The sequence below is a fragment of the Pezoporus flaviventris genome, unplaced genomic scaffold (assembly GCF_033815535.1).
Source record: "Pezoporus flaviventris isolate CSIRO_AGI_PZ_B2104156 unplaced genomic scaffold, CSIRO_AGI_Pfla_v1 ptg000007l, whole genome shotgun sequence".
Lineage (NCBI taxonomy): Eukaryota > Metazoa > Chordata > Aves > Psittaciformes > Psittacidae > Pezoporus > Pezoporus flaviventris.
Genome location: NW_026892555.1, coordinates 51,197,747 through 51,219,322, shown reverse-complemented (window position 1 = coordinate 51,219,322; position 21,576 = coordinate 51,197,747). Strand labels below are relative to the sequence as shown.

Here is a 21,576-nt window from a genome sequence, read left to right as displayed (position 1 = left end):
CATCAAACCAAAAGGTAAAAAATTTAAAATTCCAGTACACTAAAAGAACTTTGTGGCCCGGCCCTTTTATATCTTTTGGTTTAGTTTATTTAATGCTGGAGATGAAGTTTTCATTTAGTGCTTCTTTGTTCTTACACCATATCTATCCTCTTGAAGCACAAATAAGATCAATACAAAAAAACTTACTTCAGAAGTCAATTACCAGCCCCAGTGCATGAACCAGACTGAATTATTGTTTCTTTACAGTGACATCTTGTAGATTTACCATGATGTTCAGGAGTGGAGCTATGGTGACCATAGACACAGCCTAGCACTTCTGCTCATACTGGGAAACACAGCAAGGGAGATCAGGGCATGACTAAAGAAACAAGTCAAAGCCAAGGTGTGAGGAAGAAGCGCTGTTTGTGTGCTCACCATCAGCAGGTTTGAACTCCAAGAGTGTTGCTTCGTCAGATCCATCTTCACTGCTCTCCTTGATGCTCTCAACTTCGCACCAGAAGTCCTCCATGGAGGTGCTGTCCATGGAGGCCTGTGAGTTGGAGCGACTGAATGCAGGAGGAGGTGCTGACTCATTGGAAAGCATCCTGTTAATTCTTCGACAACGAGAGAAAGACTTTCTGAAAAGAGAGAGAAATGAAATTAAAAATGTCTCTCTGTCAGGTTAACTTGTACCATGCACACAGAGCACACAATTAAGGCTTCACCAGTGACTGTGCAAAGGAGCAGGGAACAAGATCCAGGAGGCAAAGTGCACAGTTCCTGTGGTCACCATGATTTCTGCTGCTCATAATAGTTATGGTTGGAAATTTATTTTCAATCTAATCTAATGATTTACCTCTTTAATGCCCTTTAGTGTTTTACACACCTGGAGGGGGACTCACGAGATGCAATTTCTATTTCTAACACTGATACCCACCTGATGAGACACTGGAAAAGTATTTTAAATTCTTTGTGCCTCAGTTTCTCTTTCTATCTCTTCCTGTTTGCTTATTGGCTGAAATGCTTTAGTGCAAACTTATTTGGGGAAAAATAATCAGACTCGGGAACCTTTAAATATTTTACAAACTCATCTTGGCTCCAAAAAAGAATTAGAAACATGAAATATTTTAATTCAGAAGAATAATTACATTTTATTTGAAAAGCCATTAAAAAGTATTCATTTTTTCCTTGAATTAAATTATGTTAAAAGAAATCTTAACAAAATACGTCTTTGAAATGAAGTATGTTTTAGGCCAAACAAGGGGTTTCCATCACAGGTTCAAAAAACCTATGAATTCACTAAAAATCAAATTTCAAGTTATGATTCAGTACAGTGATTGAATCAAAAAGAAGTTTGTTCCTTACTCCTTTATTCTCATTTTTTTCCCGTGTAAATTCTTGCCGCTAGAAAGCAGTTATATACATTCGTTCAAAGTCTTACAAAACACCCACCATGAAAGTCTTGCCTGACTTTGCTCTTTCACATTACTATGACTGTAATATTGTAAGCAGCTTTTGTAAATATAATTACAATAGTTACAGTAAACAGTAATAATAACCACAATAATATTTGTAGAAGGTGTTAGGAGGTAACATAATTATGGCAGAGAGCTAGATTACAGGAATTAACGGAAAATTCTGTCATAAGGTTTTCTGGCCTTCACTTATCTGACTTAATTCAAGCACAGTTTCCCTTTCTCTTCCTTTTCTTTATGGCATCATCCTGCCAACAGGCCTTTGTTTAAAACCACAGGCATCACTTTTACTCCACTAAAAAAATAGATGCTTCCTTTTCAGTATTTCCCTCCTTGTCAAAGTTTTCATAATGGATGTATAAACATATTATTTAATAAAGCTGACTGGACATGTTTCTCCCCCTTCATGCTGCTGCCTCTGCTGAATCCTCTCTTGTCAGCAAAGGGCTAGCTGCTGTCTTGAGACTCCTGGAGGCTCTGTGCTTTGTCTGGGTAGTCCCAGGCAATTCCTTCTGGGTTAGGTCTGAGCCCCAGGTTGGAGAGCTGTGGTGGAAACAATGGAGCACAAAAAATCCAGCCGCGATCATTATCCGTGCTTTAGAAAGTCAAAGCTCAGGCACTTGCCTCTTTTTGAACACAAGGTAGTACTTTTCGTTGCTTTTTGCCCTTCTTCCTGGTAGCAGAATTAATGACATCCTATTGCACATCAAGGTAAGAAAAACACAAATGATTCAGTTGCTGAACCTACCATTGTGCTCTTGGTCAGCTGCTGGGAAACAATGCTTTTTGATGGTGACAATATTTCAACAGAAGAAAATGGACTATGGTGCTGTAGAGACACATGTCAAAAGAAGTACTATTTTCAGTGTTTCTATCCTCTTTGTCCTCAACAACAGCAAATAATTGTTTACTTTTAAACATAACACTGAAACTGTTACTGTTTTAATTAGAACAAGCCACTGTAACCAAATCTGAAAGGAATTTGTGACACAAGTGTGGTTAAAGCTATTTAAGTGCTTTCCATGTAGCTCTCTCCCTGGGGAGACGCGAGTGTTTCAGTCAGCTTTAGTTCAAATGACTGTGGTACCTGATAAATTATAATTACTGACATTATGTATCTGGATTTTTTTGCCTCTGTTTTGTTTGTTTTAGTTTGGTTTTTTTTTTAATGGATTCACCTATCTCTCTTCACTGCATCATCATCAGCAAAGAAAAAACAAAAAACAGGTCTCACAGGACTTAAATATAATCAGTTAATACTATACCAAGTGTCCCCAAGCAGAGATTTTAACCAGCAGAAGCAGAACCCCTAAGAAGAAGCCAGAAAACTTAATCTTTTTGGCTAGGAGCTGGTGTGATGGGGGAAACAGCCAATTGCTTACTGCTGTGCAAGCTGTGCTCTTTTGTTTTAAAGGTGATAGTGAACACAAACAAGGAAAAAGGCAAAACTTCCTGGCACTCCAATGGCATCTGGGGCCCCTTCTCAGTGGGCACTGTACTGCTAGTGCTGGTGCCTATCCTCCAGCTGCAGCCTGTCCCTCGTCATCCTCCTCTTCAGACTGGGGCTCCGCCTGAGACCCCCATGCTGCTGCCTATTGAGCAATTCATATCCCTGTTCAGTACAAACCTTTGTGAAAAATCAGTCCCTACATCTGCTATATAGCACATCTGAGAGCTGCCACACCAGCAAGCACAGGAAGGAATGCTCTCGCCAGTCTGGAACCAAACACTTGCTGAGATGAGAAGACGGCTTTTTCCCTGATAGCATCCCTGACTCCCATCGTTTAGTCATGGTCAGAGAATTTAAACATTTCCTGCCCTCCCAGTGTGAATCTTGACCATGACCCCTGTGCTCTTCACACACCATACCAGACTGATCCTTGGGCTTTGACTCCATCAGCATTTCAGCCAGCTCAAACCAAGGCTTTTATTTCACCATATTAGGAAGAAAGAGTCTTGGTGGGTTGTTTCTTTTGTCCCCACAGTGAGCCTGCTATTTTGTAATATTACCATACCAAAAAGCTAAATGCAAAACAGATCACGTATCATGGCAACAACTGCTGTGACAACCAGCTTTATGAAATACGTCTAAGGTTCTTGGGTAATTAATGTGAATTTATGACAATATTAAAAGTATGGCGCTTATTTGGAAAATCCGCTGAACAAAGTCTTCTGAGAGCCTCATATATGAGGCTTTGTTATCGCAGCCTGGATTGAATCAAGCTGTGTAAAATTCCTGTAACAAGAAAGGTTAGGCAGAGGTGCCTTATCCTTATTGGTAAACAGCTGAAGCTTGCTTCCAGGTGGTCTGGTACAAACCTTCTGCAATTATTCTGAGTCTGCCTATTAAAAACCCACATGTCTGAAAAGACCTCCAGCTGCCGTATTGACCCATATACCTGTGGCTTTTGTCCTGGAGGAAGTGGTCTTGCTTTTATGTGATAATGGCAGTTGTCTCCATTTCCTTCAGCCAAAGCTGCTCAAAACAGTTTCAGGAAAAAAAAAAGGCAAAAAATCCTTCCAAGGAAGCAAAGCATATTCTTCATTGCTTTTAATTCATTCTTGAAGGACACTGAATGAGCACTGACTCAGCAAGCTGCCTGCCTGTCTCAGAAATAGCTTGGCAAGCCCAGGTTGCCTGTCACCTGGGGCTCTTGTAGCAAACCTCTGTTTCCAATGCTGTTTCACCCTCAAGACTTTCTGGCTTGTTTTCTCTTTTTCTCATTGTCTGTACAGATGCTTACAAGAATAAAATGTTTTCACTAAGCTGAATCTGTTGTTCTTACAGAAAAGTTGAACCCCAATCTTATTGGCAAGTAGCAGTCATGAAGCTGATGCTCTGTTTCATTTGCTCCCTCACACACACAGGCAGTGGTGAGCTAATCTGAAAAGCTGACTAAATTAAACACAGGAGGGATCTCAGATCCTGGCTTCCTAGATGGAAAATGCTGGGAGAGGAGGATGAAATGTAAAGAACCAGGTAAAAATTACAGACTTCTCCACTGAATGAGATGAAATAGCTTTCAGAGTGAAATGGACCAAAAAAAAAAAGGCAAACAGACCCAAACCCAAAACCCTGAAAAAAGAAAAGAAAAAGGAAGAAAGGAAAAGTATATTACAAGGGCCAATGTCATCAGAGAACTTCTGTATTACTGGATATTGATCACAGGAGAAAGGGTTAAAGAGCTCCAGTAAGGACAAACATGATGATATGACGTAGAAAGCTTTCTGTGGAAAGATTTTTGCCAGAAAGCAGGGTATTTCCATGGTGCAGAGGGAGGCTGATTCAGCTGTGTGTGACTCTGGGTTTGCCCTGGCATATGTTTACAATGCTGATGAAATGAACAGCAAAGCAGGCTTACTGAACCTATATTTTATAGTGCACACATTGTGCAGAAGTGTGCTACTCGAGATCTGACAGCACACATTGATTTCAGGATAGGCAAGCCAAATCCAATAAGCAATTCTTACCCTATCCTGAAGTAAAGGTTTGTAAAACCACATGAAGAGCTGGCCTAGTGACGCCTAATGATTGCTCACAGGCTGAGTAATGATAAAACCAGGCTTGTGTTTTCAGCTTAATTAAGTAATGGGTAGTAAAGAATTCATAGAACAAATGCAAGCAACAAAGCCATCCTGAGATTAAAACCACTATTTAATCCTTGCTTACACAGAGAGACAGGACATCTTACTCTTGTGGGTCATTATGTTTCACTTCATTCAGTGGGTCCTGAACCTGCATCAACACGATTAGACACATTTATAGGAACGGGGAAGATGAAGGAGTCAAATTGTCCTGGTCATTTTAGGACTACAATTCACCTTTCATATTGCAATCATTCTATCAGTATAGCCACTTGCTCAGCTCTTCCCAAATGTAAAAAAGGGGATGGTAGCTTACATCGACAGCAGAAAAAAAAAGACATTTCTCTCTATTAAGAATTCTATTTTTCTCTATTCTGACTTGTTAGAAATTCTCACCTGGAGTATTGTGTGCAATTCTGGTGTCTTCAACATAAAAAGGACATGGAACTGTTTTAACAAGTCCAGAGAAGGGCCACGAGGATGATCAGGGGACTGGAGCACCTCCCATATGAAGACAGGCTCAGGAAGTTGGGGCTGTTCAGCCTGGAGAAGAGAAGGCTGTGTGGAGACCTCATAGCAGCCTTCCAGTATCTGAAGGGGGCATAGAGGGATGCTGGGGAGGGACTCTTCATTAGAGACTGTAGTGATAGGACAAGGGGTAACGGGTTAAAACTTAAACAGGGGAAGTTTAGATTGGATATGAGGAGGAAATTCTTTCCTGTTAGGGTGGTGAGGCACTGGAATAGGTTGCCCAGGGAGGTTGTGAACGCTCCATCCCTGGGGGTGTTCAAGACCAGGTTGGACGAGGCCTTGGGTGATATGATTTAGTGTAAGGTGTCCCTGCCGACGGCAGGGGGGTTGGAACTAGATGATCTTAAGGTCCTTTCCAACCCTAACTATTCTATGATTCTATGATTCTCTATCAGTCATGCACCAATTTCTCTCCTTCTTTTTTTATAAAACATATACAAATTCCAGGCAAATGAAGAACCCAGTAACTGGAAATGGCATTTCTGTGCACAGTTCACTCCTGTCCCAAATTTCTAATCTGGTTCCTTCCTGGTGACCCTATTCCCGCACTGATGTTGTCTGCTCATTTCTTTCTTTTCATGTTTGGTGGTTTCTGCTCACAGAGAGGGGTGTATCTCAGACAATATCCCCCCAACTCCCTCTGCACTCTTCTGTTTCTATCTTGCAGATGTTAGGCAAGTCGTAGGCAGTGGATCCTAGATTTTCCCTGTTCTTTCTCTAAGATCTATCCTAGCAAATATTTAAGCTATCATGCTGATTGGTTTCACAGAGATGTCACCTAGCCTTCCTGGTAACAGAGTATTTGAGTGAGAAGCAGAATAGGATTTTATTTCATTAATAATGTTCTCATCCTGTTGCCTAGCAGAACTTCAAAATCATATGAATCTCATTGCTCCTTTTCACGAAGCTGAGTCTGAAAATAAGCTGAGCTATTACCCTACTGTATTGGCTAGACTTGAAAACACAGGAATTCAGTACTTTACACGTTTTTGCATTCTACAAAGTATGTTTCTGTAAACTATTTATTTTACAAACTTGTTTAATGACTCTTAAGGTTTAAAGACTTAAAAGATTTAAATGAATTAAAAGAGAATCATATATTTATTTGTAACATTTCAGCAATTCATCAAGGTACTAACAGGAGATAGGAAATTCAGCTATGGAGTTTACACACCAGTGCTACCTGCCAGCATTTAGAAATGCAGTTCACCTTGGGTTCTTCAGCTCTCTCTTCCACAACTTTTTCGTAAGTGGAACGGAAGTCTCCCATCTGTAACAAGGCCCACATTGTGACCACCCCGTGGCTGAGCATGGAGATTGCAGAATAATCTCTCTCTGTTTGTTCGCTTCAGTGTGAGGGCTCCCACAATCAGACCCTTTGAGCTAGGGGAGTGCAGGGAATATACTCTTTAGGTATTGCCTGCTGGCAACAGTGACCTTTGGGGACATGACCCAGGCCTCTCCTCCACACAGGCAATCACATCACTCCAGGGCTGGTCCAGTGAGACAGAGACAGTGCACTACATGGCTTCAGCGTGTCTGTCAAAATCTGAAAGAAACTATTTTTTCTTCTTCCTCCTAACAAGGCTGTTCCTAAAGGGCACTAAGGATTCCCGAATGATTAGCACTAACAAGAGTATATTCTGTTAACCACTTTTTTTTCAAGTGAATTGGAAAAGAATTCTTTTCATATGCATTAAGAGGAAGCAGGATAATCTAGTTTTGAATGCTGAAGACTTAAGGACATCAGCAGATCATGGCAGAGTATGTTAAACATAATTTTCAGTGGTTATGGGCAAGATAAGAAGCATCTAGACGTGGCCTACAATAAGCAAAAGCTCTTTGTTAGCAGCCAGTGTAAACATCTTAAACATTTCCAACATATTTTTATTACTGAAGGTGACAAATTATTTTGTTGTTTTGTTTTTTTGGTTAAGTCTGATTGCTTTTATATGAAATAAATAGATGTACCTAGGGCAGACCAAACTTTTCCAGAAAGAAACATAGACACATGGGCCATGTACTACGGGTTTAGGAAATCCCATGTTTTCAGGAAATGTTTGATCTATTGTGCATGTACAGTACAAATGATTTGTGTCTGACCATTGAACCCACTGGATGTGACAGGGCACTGTACCTATGCCTCAGTGCTGATGGAGGCCTCCAGGAGGATGCCTCACTCTGCCTGCACTGCACAATTTATCCTCAGGTTGAGTAGATGCCTCCAAAAATTACAGCTGTCTGGCAGTCACCCACAGAGATCACTAGGTAGCTGAGCAACCCCGAGATCCAGGGCAAACTGTTCCAATTCCACCTGAATTGAATTTGAAATCAAAAAGTGCTAGGATGAAAGGAATCAACCTAAAGCTGCACCAGGCGAGGTTTAGACTGAATATTAGGAAAAATTTCTTCACTGAGAGGGTTCTCAGGCATTGGAACAGGCTGCCCAGGGAACTGATGGAATAGCTGTCCCTGGAAGTGTTCAAAAACCATTTAGATGAGGCCCTTAGTGACAGGGTTTAGTGGTGGTCTTGGCAGTCCTGAGATAAAGGTTGGACTTGAGCATCTGAAAAGTCTTTTCTAACCTAGCTGATTCTGTGTTCTTTGATTCCATGTATGGCAGCCCTGGATTTACTGCCATAACATTACCAGGCCTTGGCATGAATTATTCAGCTAAACCCCACAGTAAGCACAAGGCAGACGTGTTTTGTTCAGCAGCTTGGTGCAAACAGCTATCTAGTGCCTTACACAAAGTAGCAAGCAAAGATGAAGCAGAGTCACTTAAATGGAAAGGAGAGAAGGAAGCAAAAATGCATTAGATCCTGTTTAAACTCAGGTACTGCATGAGGTTTAGTCATGTTCACTGCATTCACTCAGTCCCTCCTCAGAGAGCTATCTGTAGTAGTGAGGAAGTTCTCACAAAAGGCAGTGGAAAAGCTGTATTTCTCTTTTGTTTCCTACTGCTCTGGCAGTGTCATTTCTAAGGTAAGCAACAGCTTTGTAAGCACTCCCTGGGGACAGCATTGTCTCAAGCTAACTGGAGTAAGTCAGGCCACTATGCATGCATGTGTGTGCAACTACAAACACCAAGGAAGTTAGGAGGAGGATAATGTGCAGACTAATCCTGAATCTTCTTTCACAATAAAATCAATAAGTCTTTTCCGGCAACTCACACTTAGCCAGACTCATTATTTATAGCACAACAGGATACAGCTAAAACTGCAGGAAATGCACAGGTTCGAGAGCACCAGTGAGGCTTAATCAATCAACAAGAGAAGCAGCAAGCCAAATAATACCCACAGGGGATGTAAACTGGGCAGTGCTAAAAGATTTTTGGCTCTAGAAGCACAAACTAGATTTTCTAGAGAAAAAGAAATATTGAAATTCTCATCAGACATGATGAAATACTGCAACATAAGGGGTCAAGCTTTCCACAGATTTCAGTACAGCTTCTAACATGGCATGCATTTATTTGGTAATTGTGGAAGGATATACACTTATTTTTATTTTAGATCATTCTAAAGGAGTTACCCTTTCAACTAGCATGACTATTATAATTAAGGCACTCACAATATTTTTATGACTTTCTCTCTCTGAAACACTTCAAAAGACAAACTGAGTCATTTTGAATTAAAGTACCAACGTAGAGAACTGAACCTTGCTATCGACTGGAAGACATCTAATGCATCTGCACATATTACAAGTGTAAGCTCTTTAAGCTCATGACCTAATCAATGAAGGGAGGCAGATACTTCTAGAGAGTGAACATGTAAACTAAATAGGAGCTTGAAGTTATGAAGCATGTCTTTGAAGTTTTCTTTGTGCTTCAAGTGAAGTCCAGCTGTTACGTTCTTCCTTCCTATAATTAATGCATCCTTTTAAGTACATGTCACCAGTCCACCCCTTACATTTTTTTCAAAGGCTTCAGTACCTAAGCAAGCAAGCAGCACTTATTTTCATGAGTTACTGGGTTTTCCTTTAAATATGTTTTAATATGGAAGGCAACGACTGAGCTACAAAACGTGAATATCTAATTTCTCTGAGGTATTCATTTATGTTTTAGTCAGGAATGATATCGGTTATACTGCAACTCACAAGAAAACATTTTTAACATTGTGCTTAACAGTATTCACAGGACTGGACTGAAGTAATGTAAAGCAACACATTGAACCTTTAAAGCTAAGAAACACACATCTTACAGAGCTATTTTCTTGAAAAAAATGCTTAGGTACTGAAGAAACTCTTAAATCTTACAATAGAGTGGAGAGCAATTTCACACTGTCACTATAAAAATCCTGGATCAGATTCTCAGATAGTAATAAACTGCTGCAACTCCACTATCCTAATTTATCCCTTATGTTCAAATTCAGAACACCCTTCTTTGTGGCACTGCTAATGTTGAAGTTATTGCAACTCACAAAAATTTCACGGGCAAATGTACTTCTCACTGTTTAGTTTTTTCTCGGCAGCTCTGGGTTGGCTCTCAGGCAATTCTGAACTCTCAGCGTGCATTTTCCATGGTGTATTGTACTTTGTGGTGTACTGAATCAGCCAGAAGGAATGAAATATTTGCTGGAAAATGCTGTAGCCAAATACAAATCAAGATGTGCACATAATTCTATTTTTTGCCACTCAAGCACATTGGTAAAGATTGTATGAGTTACTTTGGAAAGAGTCCCGAATTTGCTAAATAGACTGTTCCTTTGTTAATGAGACTGCTTAGTAAAGCAGTGTAGATAAAGAATGTGGAATGAATAAAGCAATGTAGATGAATCTTGAAGAATATCTCAAAGCACTATGTTCCTATTTTTACCTGAAGAAAAATGGTTATACATCAGCTGGAAACTGATGGGAAGTACATCAACATGGAAACTCTTCACTCAGTGCTCTGAATAGTCTGCGATTTTATTCTGGATGACCTGAGGCAACATGAGGCCTCATTTCTACCTCTATTTCTACATTCATACCTCCATCTGCAGCTGTCCCAGAGCTCTGCTTCTTTCCCTTCCTTTTCCATTTGAATCAGGTGCTGCTGGACTGGGTGAAAGCCTTGTATAGAGGTGGAGTAAGGAGGGAAGCTGATAAGGGCTCTTTCTGCAGAGAGGAGATGATAGCAGTGTGGCACAGGGGGACCTAACATGCAGGGAGAGGGAACGGGGCTGCAGATGATGGGCATATTCTCACATGTTTCTCCAACAGCTTTTGGTCATCATATTTCCTTATCAGAAGAAGTCACACACCAGCGGCTTTCTCCATCCAGTTCTAAATATTTATAAAAAGCTCAGAGTCCAAGCAACCAGGGCACTTTACATTGTAAAAAAAAATGAATTACTAAAAAAATCTCAAACAGCTAGGGAATATTAACAGAAGTAAATCCTCTTGGCACTGCTGAACCAATGGAAGTTTTGATGATGCAGTGCACATTTCACCTTCAAGCTTCAAAAGCAGTCTATAATAGAATAGGTTTTTGACCTACAGTTTTGAAGGAAGAAATGAATAACTGATTTCTTGGTAATTAGTTCATATTCTTTTTGGTCAAAATTTTAGAACATTTCACTCACTTTAAAATTAAATAAGGGTGTATTATTTGGTAACTTCTCCCATTCAGGACATCAATAACTATACAATCATAACTGTGTGAACATAAAACTGAATTTAAAGCAAAAGCTGATAGAAGACTCCTATCAGGGATTGGTCTAGAGAATTTTCATTTATAACTTAAGTACAGAGATGTGTTGGCAGAAACCTCTTGAGTTGCCAGAAGAGTCTATAGATTTACAACACTATGAAAGCAGTGATGATGGGGACATGTAAGAAAGGACAGAGCAGAGCTGAAGATGAAGAGTGAAAGCTAAAATCTGGTGGAGACAAACACAACAGACAGGGAACACCAGCTAGAAGATTATGGGTCTCCAAAGAGCAGACATTCCTATTTTGAGAGGAAACAGTGGACCACAAAATCAAATTTAGTTTATTATACTCTCAAGTCTTTAACAGAGGAATGAAGAGAGAAAGATAAAATAGAACCCCACAATGCATTTTCTTATACTTTGGCTATAAAATTCCAATCAATGGCATATGAAAGGTTTTTGTGATCTTAAAGTGATTTCTAGGTTTATGTTAAAGAAATGGAGAGAACGTCTTCATGGAAATTGTCAAGGCAACATCCTAAATTTCAAGTGGTATTTTTCGAATTTGTGTTCAAATGTTTGTACTATGTGCCTGTGAAAAACATGACCTTTCTACGTAAAGAGCTAAATAAATCAGTGATGCTTCCAAACCACTTGGACTTCAGTGAGAGCTGGATATATTTAACTAAGTTACACTTCTTTACAATGCCCATAAAAAAGGCAAATAACAGAATGAGAAAAATCACCTCTTAAATGGGAATGCTACTACATGATGTACAGCAGCTTTCTGCTTTCCTTCAACTACTTTTATTTCTTCCACTTACAGTATTTTTGAGGTTTATCTGAAATACTCATCTATGAGCACTCTGAGGAAAGCAGCAGCTTGCCAAGTATTTCAAAGCTAGCTTTTCAAATATACTGCAGCTCCTGAAGCTCTTAGAGCTACAGAGACCACTAATATTTATAAAACACAGTGCCTTTGTTTAGAGTCCTTCAGTGATGTGAGAAATTCAGAATCCTACAAGCAGCCCTGCTGAAGCCAGCCAAATGACTCTTTTGCATAGGGTTTGGAAATTTAAATGTCTTAATATTGATGTCAGAGGAGTAGGATGTAGCTCTTGAAAACCTCTGAGGAAAATGAGCCCTTGTCGGAAAGAAGTCTTCAAGACTCAGAAGACATAGGGGGATGATATCTCAGCTTCTTAACATAGCATCTAAACATAGGTACAAAATGCCCATTCACTTTCTCCCTGGAAGTAGAAACTTTAGATGGCCCAGAACCATGTTAGAGAGTTCAACAACACCTTTTTGTAGACGTTATGTATTACAGGAAGGGATTACTCTTGGCTATTTTGACATTTACTGGTTTGCTTTGGCTTGTTTTAAGAACTGGATTTGCACCAGGTCTTGTTGGGACAATGGAAAGAGGACTTTGGAGAATTGCCTCTTTAAGCTGTGTTGAGTTCTCCTCAGTCACAGCTGGGAGTCTAAACCCAGATATCATATCATCATGTGGTGGATAATAACAGCAGAACCAAGAATTTGGTAACTACTAAAACACCCCAACCACTCCCTGTAGCATTTAATTAACTATATGGGCAAGAGCTAATTCATCATAACAGGACTACAGAGACATCAAATAAGAGTTACAGAGGAAGGTAAAGTGACATCTCTAAAATCACACAGAAGTCCAGAGAAGGGCCACAAGGATGATCAGGGGACTGGAGCACCTCCCGTATGAAGACAGGCTCAGGAAGTTGGGGCTGTTCAGCCTGGAGAAGAGAAGGCTGTGTGGAGACCTCATAGCAGCCTTCCAGCATCTGAAGGGGGCCTATAGGGATGCTGGAGAGGGACTCTTCATTAGAGACTGTAGTGACAGGACAAGGGGTAGCGGGTTAAAACTTAAACAGGGGAAGTTTAGGTTGGATATAAGAAGGAAATTCTTTCCTGTTAGGGTGGTGAGGCACTGGAATAGGTTGCCCAGGGAGGTTGTGAATGCTCCATCCCTAGCAGTGTTCAAGACCAGGTTGGACAAGGTCTTGGGTGATATGATTTAGTGTAAGGTGTCCCTGCCGACGGCAGGGGGGTTGGAACTAGATGATCTGAAGGTCCTTTCCAACCCTAACTATTCTATGATTCTACGTTTTGCCACTGAAGAGGGTTAAATATACAAGAGTTAGTTTGTGACTTAAAGCTATGGTACACCATAAGTAATTGAACTGCTAATCTTCTGTAAGTCCTGCAGAGGTTGGCTGAAGTTTCTAACTGAGCTTTGCCAACCCTGTACATATTCTTGGCTGGATACCCTCTAGAAAGTAATTAATATTGCTATGCAAACATAGTAAATCATGTTTGAAAGTCCATATGCTCACATCAAATGAGTATGACTAAGCTGTTGTGCTCTCTGTCATCGTGAATACATGCTCTTCTTCCTGCTCCTGCCTAGATAAAAGCCATGATCCTTGATGGGGGGTGAAGATTCACCAGACATTCATACATCTTTTAATGATCGTGTTAGATCTTTCACTGTGCAGGCACTTTATGAATGTTGTGAAGCTGTAATGCTATCCTTCCCACGAGGACACCAAATTACTTATCCGTGCTTTTGATATAATGCATCTTGGCTGAACTGTTGCAGCTCTCTCAGTCTGGAAGTTTTCCAGTCAAGGGCTATATTTATGTCAGTTGTGATTAATTCAAAATGCTTCCACAGGATCTTGAACAGGCTAAGACATCTTCACGAGTTTAATACAAAACAGAGATGGCATATGGCTTTCCATTATAGCAGGGGAATAATCATGCTTGTGCCTCTAGTTCTTTGGTTTTAGTGTCCTTGGTTGGTATTCAGCCACTGCTTGGACCAGTACCTTTTCTGGACTTTCAGGCAACTATAGATTATGCTCTCAAAAGGGACTAAGGTCAGAAGTCACCTAACTCCCATTTTCAGAGCAGATTGAGGGATTCAGGAGCACAAACCCTACGGACTTACAGGGAGAGTAAATGATTCTGCACGCGAAGTCAGTTTTGACTTAGGCTTTTACGTTACAGAACCACTTTTGAAAATTTGCCTTCAACTTAACTGTACACCATTACAGTCTTTGTCCTCAGAGTTGTTCTTTTTCTGTGAGCATTAAGCTTGTCCAGTTTTCTGGGATTTTGACCACCTAAATTGAAGACTTATCTCTTAAATTTGGCTTTGATTAACATAGCTGTTATTTATTCTTTTCCTTGGCAGGAGTTTCTGCAAGACTGCTATAAAGTCAGCCTGTTTGTGTTGTATTGTACTGTTAATCTCCTTTTCCTTTATGACATACATACAGAATATCCTAAGGGGAAGATTACTATACTTATATACAGATTCATACTCATATTGAAATATATGTAAGAATACACAGCATAGATGGGAACAAAGGCAGGGAATATTTTAGTAACCTCATAAAAACATTTGTGAAAAAGTCTAGATAACACATAAAATGGAATGTTTTGTATGGCATGAACCAGGGGACCAACATTAATTGGTTGCTTAATGGAAGTGTATTTCAACATAAAATTGGAACAGATTTTATTCAAAGTAGTTGGAATCATTTGGGTGGGAGAAAGATCTGTCAAATTAAGAGGCTGCTATATCATTACAATCACTTGCTTGCAACTCGCTGCCTAAAGTTTTCCAAAATAATACATTTGAAAAGACTTTCTAATAAAAAGTAATTGAAAGAATTGAAGAAAATATGATATTGCTTAGATCTACAAGGTTTATTTTCAGCACAACTTAGTCATTATCTTAAAACAGCATCAGTAGTGGAGATTTTCTAGCTATCTAGAAATCTGTGTTTCACAGAGACTTTCCAAATTAAGAATCACTTTGTAATTGCCTTGCCTGAAAAAGTCCTAACACCCAAGTGAGCTGTCTTTTCATTGTATGGATGGGATCACCTTGACTGAGAACAAACAAAAGCAAATCCAGAAATGGGAGATCCCTCAGAATTCTTCCATTCATATGAAAAACAAGTCACAAAACACAAAAAGCCCTATCCCCCATCCTTACAGAGCACTGCTGGGACTTGTAATGACACAGTGTTTGCTGTAGAAACTCTATTAGTGCTAGGAGTATAACTGTCCAGTAGAAATTTTGCAATAATCCTCCTGATCTGATTGTCTTTTCTAAACAAATCAATTAAGAATCTAGGTAGCAAAAGTCAGATCTCCAGGGATATTAGTTGCCTGGATTTCCTTTCAGTAAGACTTTGTGTTTGACAAGGGAAAACAAAAGTACTTGCTCTTTTATCCTCACCAAAGTCAATTAAAATCTATTATGTACTCATCATATTGGACTATGATTATGATATTGTGCTGCTCTGCAGCATCTGATACCATTTCAGATGACCCTTTGATTCCCAGTATAGGCCTCATGCTGCCCCTACAGAGGGAATAACTGGGGAAGAAATCCTTGAAGTTTTTCCGAAGGCAAGGAGTATTATTTCTGCTGACGGTCATGACCCTAGACCATGGTATTTTGCTGCAGGGGACTTTGGAACCGGAAAGGATGTGCTGGCGATTTCAGTGTATGCAAACTGCCATGGCGCAAGAACTGCTAAAAGATACTCCTCAGACACTCCTGATGTTTTCTCTGGAGATGCAGAGCTGTGAGCGTCGCGCCAGCCTGCCAGTGGCAGAGAATCCCCTGGAATTCCTCTGTGAGGGACAAGAGAGCCTGTCCGTGAGTGCTGGATTGATGGTCTCTATTGTTTGCATTTATTTAGACTACATAAACAAGCTTCCAGTTTCCTCAGAACAATGTGGATAAGTCCTAGTTTCCAGATGTTTTGAATTTCTCCAGTTTTCACTACTAGGTAAACAATTTTAGCTGCTCATCACCACCAGTCCCCTGCTGCCTTGGATTTTTACCTGTGTGGTTATCAGACATATGCACCTTCAAACTGAAAGCAGACATTAGAAAGAGCCTGCACTACGTGCAAATCCCTGCCTGCCAAGAGTACAAAACCAAGCCAGATTTGAGTCCAATTTGAAAAGTATAGGTTTGGATGACATACTTGTGAATGTAGAAGCATTGTCAGATCTACTTTCCTCCCACGGAATGATATAAGTTTCTTCTTTCCTTACAGCTAGGTTTGTATAAATCTCTACTTGTGCAAGTTAGAGTCTGATCATGACACTGAGCTGAAATGCACATAAATACATGACATCAAAAGGCAAAAGTTGAAAAAGGCTAATTTCTGACCCCAAATCAAATGAAAGCAAAAATGTGTGAAAAACTGTGATTGATCCAACTTGAAGATTCTGTCCCCTCTGGAACATTATTCCAGCAGAACACATTTTTTAAACAGAATAAATTGTGAGGAAAAATTGTTTTATAACTGAGTACACCTCAGAAGCACACCTTGATAAGAAAACCTTAAACAGGTTCATGTTAATAGATTCTTGATCTGTATTTTCATACAGCTTGAGTCAATATAAAGCATGCATATTACCATCCTTCAGTTGCTTTCACTTGCACGGTGTCCAGTTGTTTTTCTACAGTGGATATTTATTTTTTTTTGCTCCCCCCTTTCCTGCCTGGTAAAGCTGGAAAATTCCACAAGTGATAACTCTGACAGCTTGCTCCCTCTCCTGTCTCTCCTTGTTTCAGAAAACAAGAGGGAGGGAACAGGGTCTGGAATGCTGAGAAGTCACAGATTTAGTAAATTCTGCAAGTCTTACCTCAGATCAGGATAAAGCCTGGGTGTTATCCTTTAAAGAGCAGAGTCCTTCTGAAACCCAACTTCTTCATGCTCTTAGTGGCAGTTAGTCCCTCCTCAGCCTATGATTACCAAGTTGCATATTCTGGGAGCTATCTGACAGCCTGTGATAGGATATTCTGCCTCTAGTCATACAAGGGCTGAGGGAACAAAGAGCGGTGGAGCTTCTGGCCCTTGTGGGAAATGAACTGACACTGCTCCATCACTATTTAAAGAGTAGATGCCTTCAGGATAAATCCTCTTAGTGTGTTTTCCTGTTTATGTCAGAACTTAAACCTTTTATCCTTTTCCTAAGAGGAGAAATAAAAAAGTAATCAGCACTAGGCTGCACTGTAACTCAGGAGGGTCCCTGTGGGGTGGCTCAGAAAAAGACAGAGCCAATTTATGTGTTTTCTGCTAAAGGGATATGAGACACTATCATTAGCATAGAACAAAAAAATCATAAATGACCAGATGCAAATTAATGAGGAGCTCTCTCTCCATAGAGATGGCTGCTCCACCCAGAGCAGAAGCATAGAGCATAATGCCAGCGAGAAAACAGAAGAGAGCCAGAGTACAGCTGTTATGAAATCAAATATTTATGGGGAAGCCTTTCTTGTTTTTCCTACAGTGGGATGATCAGTGGGAGGCCTAGACAAATGCTGAAGAAAGCATGCACCAACTTTCATATGAACAGTGGCTCAGAACTGGGTTTTGGCCACAAGATAAATAAAGTTTTGAAATTTGGGGATGATTTTGAGCTGCAGCTAGGGGACGAGTGTGTGCAAGATATTCCCTACCACAGTCTGTTAGTGTCATCAAATGAGCCTAAGAAATAACTTTTAAGTATGGAAAAGGTATGATATGGTCAAACTTTATTCCCCCCACAAACTTTTGTTTATCCATCGAAATGCTTAAACTGGTTTCCAATTAACAGCATTCCTGTCATCATTCCTCTAGCTTGAAATACATGAGGAAAAACTGACTTTCCAGCTATAAGCTTTTTGATATACTTCACTTCCTCCAAAGACATGGATAAAGCCCTTCAGCAGAATAAAGAGAAAAGAAAGCCTGTTATTTAATCAGAGAAAGAAAAAAAAAACAACCCCAAAAAACCAAAACTGAAAAAAAGAAAAGAGAAGGAAAAGGACTTCCTGAATCAGACACAGATTTCCTAAGGGGACAGAAAAGAGCAAAACCAGAAGCGGTTTGGCTTTACAGTTCATCTGGAAGTTAACTTTGCTTTATGTTTCAAACTGGACTTACTATCACCTTACTATTTCTTCTGGGAAACTTTTCAGGTGACATAAATCCTTGAAAATGTTGAAATCTGCTGGACATTTACCACTGTCTGTGGGGCTGTTCAGGGACTGGTAGGTCACCCTTTAAAGGGTGAACTGCAGGGAAGAGTGTGGCTCAGGAATTTAGCAGTGGACTGCAGGGCTGTTCATTCTAAAAATCTGGCTGATGGTGGTGCTGACCAGAAACTGTTGAGCAGCTACTGCTGCTTTGCCTGAAATGATATAGTGACAATAGTCCATAACATCTAAATACTTCTACAGTGATGCTTCCTACAGTTATTCAGAGGCAACCTCTAGGCTGAATAGTCATGAGACTACCCTCCCTACTTCCTTCAAGGATGTCCTCTCCCTCTTTTTATTTAAGCAATACTCTGCTGCCACCATTACTCTCCTTGAGTGGCTGTCGTATGAAGAAATTAAAGTAATTTTTTACCTAATCCTAGGATTTATCTGAACAGATAAATATAGTTTTAGGATCACCTTTTCCCAGAATTGTTACTTAAAACAAGTTTCGGTAACAGTGACTTAGCTTTTCCTGGGAATTAAGGTGAGATTTTGTCGCATTTGGGAAATGTGAAGGTAGGTTCCCATTTGCAACCCAAGTCCCTTGCAGCTTGCTGCCTGTAAGGTATAGAAAAACACTGTCAGGGAGGGAGGGGAGGAAACGGAGGTCAGCTTACTTGCAGCAGTTCACAATAAGCGTATCTTCCCTCTAGCTGCTGTCAGCAATTAAAACACTCCCTGTGTTTCAGTAAGAACTCAATCCTTTTGTCTAACATGAGATGCTGAACTGGAATGTGTGCGTTATGACCCTGATTACCATGGACTCCTGATTATACCTCCAAAGAGCAATTCAGCTCACTTATGGATGAGGTGTCCCCGCTTCTGTCCATACAAGGACGAGACAGTGAGGGACTCACCAAAGAACTGTTAAATGCTGGAAGTGGATAGGTGCTCACTGGGCATCAGGTACACTTAAAATTAAAGGAACTGTGACCTTCTGTCTGAAGTGTCCTTGCGCTTAACATATTTTACCTCCGAAATATTTTTTTTCCTACATTTTAAACAAACCTTTCAGTTAAAAGTCTTGCCATAAAATATGCACATGCATTTAAACATATTTTTTGCCCTCACCAGCATAACTGTGAGCCCTAATCACAGCTGTCCTATGAAAAATGAACAGCGGTGAACTCGTATACACAGGTGTCCTATAGAAGCCAGCAAAGGTTTGCATGACACATAGCTCTGCCTGCACTGGCATCTTTATTCATATTTGAGTATTCTGTTTCATGTTTTGTACGAAAGTAGCTCTGAATTCCACATATGGCACATAATGATGAAATATTTCAGCAAATATACTGAACATCATACAACTGATAGATACTGACACGTTTTCATGCTATGTTTTTTCTAAAGTTAAATGCTGAGACATAAGATAGTCCTGCTGTTGACTCCATTTTATGACTACAGAAATACATAGATTCCTTACAATAAGACAGATGTTTAAGGTTTTCACAGCATCTGGATGTAAGAACTGGTCATAAATAATTAGCTGTGTAAGTTACTGATTTTTCAGGGCTTTGGCCAAACAAGTATTTGAACAAAATCTTCATTTAATCTGAAACAAAGCCATTTTCTTCTCCTATAGAAGTGCAGAACAATAAACAGTTTGATGTCAGAGATTTGGTTTACTTTTCTCTTGAAAATTACATCCACATAAATTAGAAACAAACCAGTTCATTTAGAAGATGTTGCAATGAAATGTTTCAGCTTTTTCTGACTTTTTGCGTATTTTTTTTCTTGGATCAAAAAATTGCTCTGTTGATTTTTCTGATGAACCCAAACTTTTATGTTTTTTTTCCCTGAAAAAGAGACATCCCTTTTTTTTGTTTTGTTTTGCTCCCACTTTTAAATACAGTTGCCTGTTTTAATAGGTCACTGCTGCTGGGGAATAGCTTTGAGGACTTGTCCAACTGATGTCATATGGCAAGCATGAAAATAAAACTACAAGACAGGAACTGGAAGAATTATCGTTGGATTAATTATTCCACAGAAATTAAATTGGCATGATCATAATCATATGGTGGTTTCTTCTGAAATATAACTGCTATTTCCAGGGACTCTATATATTGATCTATTCCAGCTGTTAGTGAACAAAACTTGGATGCCCTTCTCCAAGCTGGATTTTACATTAACACTGGGATACCTATAGCACACATGCACCAAATTTGGCTTGGTTTTCATGGTAGAAAAATACAATACCCTAAAACTTAATAAGTGATGTATTTGAAAACAACAATGTAGATAGGAAGAAAATAGTTGTTTGTGGCTGAGCAGTATGGACTTGACATCAGCTCCTCCAATGACATGAAAGATTAAACCTTCTCTTAGAAGATCCCTGAAGCTCTGTTTCTTCTGCCTGGGTTTTGGCAGGGCATCTGTGAAATTTCCTACCTACATCCATGATTGATTAAGATTTAATTGTGGTCTTAGCTCTGCCTAGGAGACCATTAATTTACAGAATAGGGATTTTTCAAAAGCAGCTACTTAACCTCAAGACCACTTAGACATAAAACCAGTCAGGCAGGGAAGAGGGTTTACAGAGCATGACAAAAGAAGGATTGCAAAATGTCCAGTGCCGACACAGGAGAACTGTGGAATGGAGAACCTCTCCTCATAGTGCCTGTAGGAAGGGGTTTGTTTTGCAACCCCCCTGTGCCTTGCAGGAGGCCTGCGGCCCGCTGCTGAGCTGGGTTTCACAAATATGCTGAGGCGGCATTCTTTATCTGCAGTAACGCTCAGTGCTGGCTGCGAAGGTCACCTTGACAAATGAACTTGCCTGGTGGAAAACAACCTCCTCCACTGGTAAATTAATCAGGAAGGCACTGAGCTTGTTTTCCAGTTCCCGTTTGCAGCAATAACTGCAAACCAGGGCTATATGTACACTGGAAGCTGTATGTGGAGCTGTCTGACTGGGGAGCCAATTTTTGTGCTGAATCCACAAACACAGAGGTTTTTCTCTGGCGGTTCTTTGATCTTTGGAGAAAGAGTATTTCTCACCTTAATTTGCAGTCATCTCATGACTTTTGGCAATATTCTCTTAATAGGTACCTCAAACAAAAGCCTCTGTTCTTGCACTAAACTATATCATAGAGAAACTACGAGAAATTAGTTATCCTAATCCCAAGGATTTAAAGTACAGTTCCATGGGGAAGACACTTACTGTCTGTTAGAGCCATCGTTTTTCAAAGCTAAACCATGAAGGCTAAGATGAAAAAGAAAACAGCCTGGCGGAAGAGTCACTGAGTGAGGAGGACATGAATAACAAACTCTGTCAGTC

At 40.0% G+C, this 21,576-nt stretch overlaps 1 protein-coding gene across 3 annotated transcripts in view; it reads right to left on the bottom strand.

Annotated features, from left to right (window-relative positions):
* ARHGAP28 (Rho GTPase activating protein 28) overlaps window positions 1-21,576 on the bottom strand; it is a 73,316-nt gene that overhangs the window by 30,162 nt on the left and 21,578 nt on the right. For 2 of the 3 annotated variants that reach the window (XM_061448764.1, XM_061448766.1), the window contains exon 2: window positions 415-617. In XM_061448764.1, coding sequence (XP_061304748.1) covers window positions 415-617 — 203 coding nt within the window. Of the gene's footprint in view, window positions 1-414; window positions 618-16,918; window positions 17,247-21,576 lie in introns of all 3 variants that reach the window. The other variant, XM_061448765.1, reaches the window with a different exon arrangement.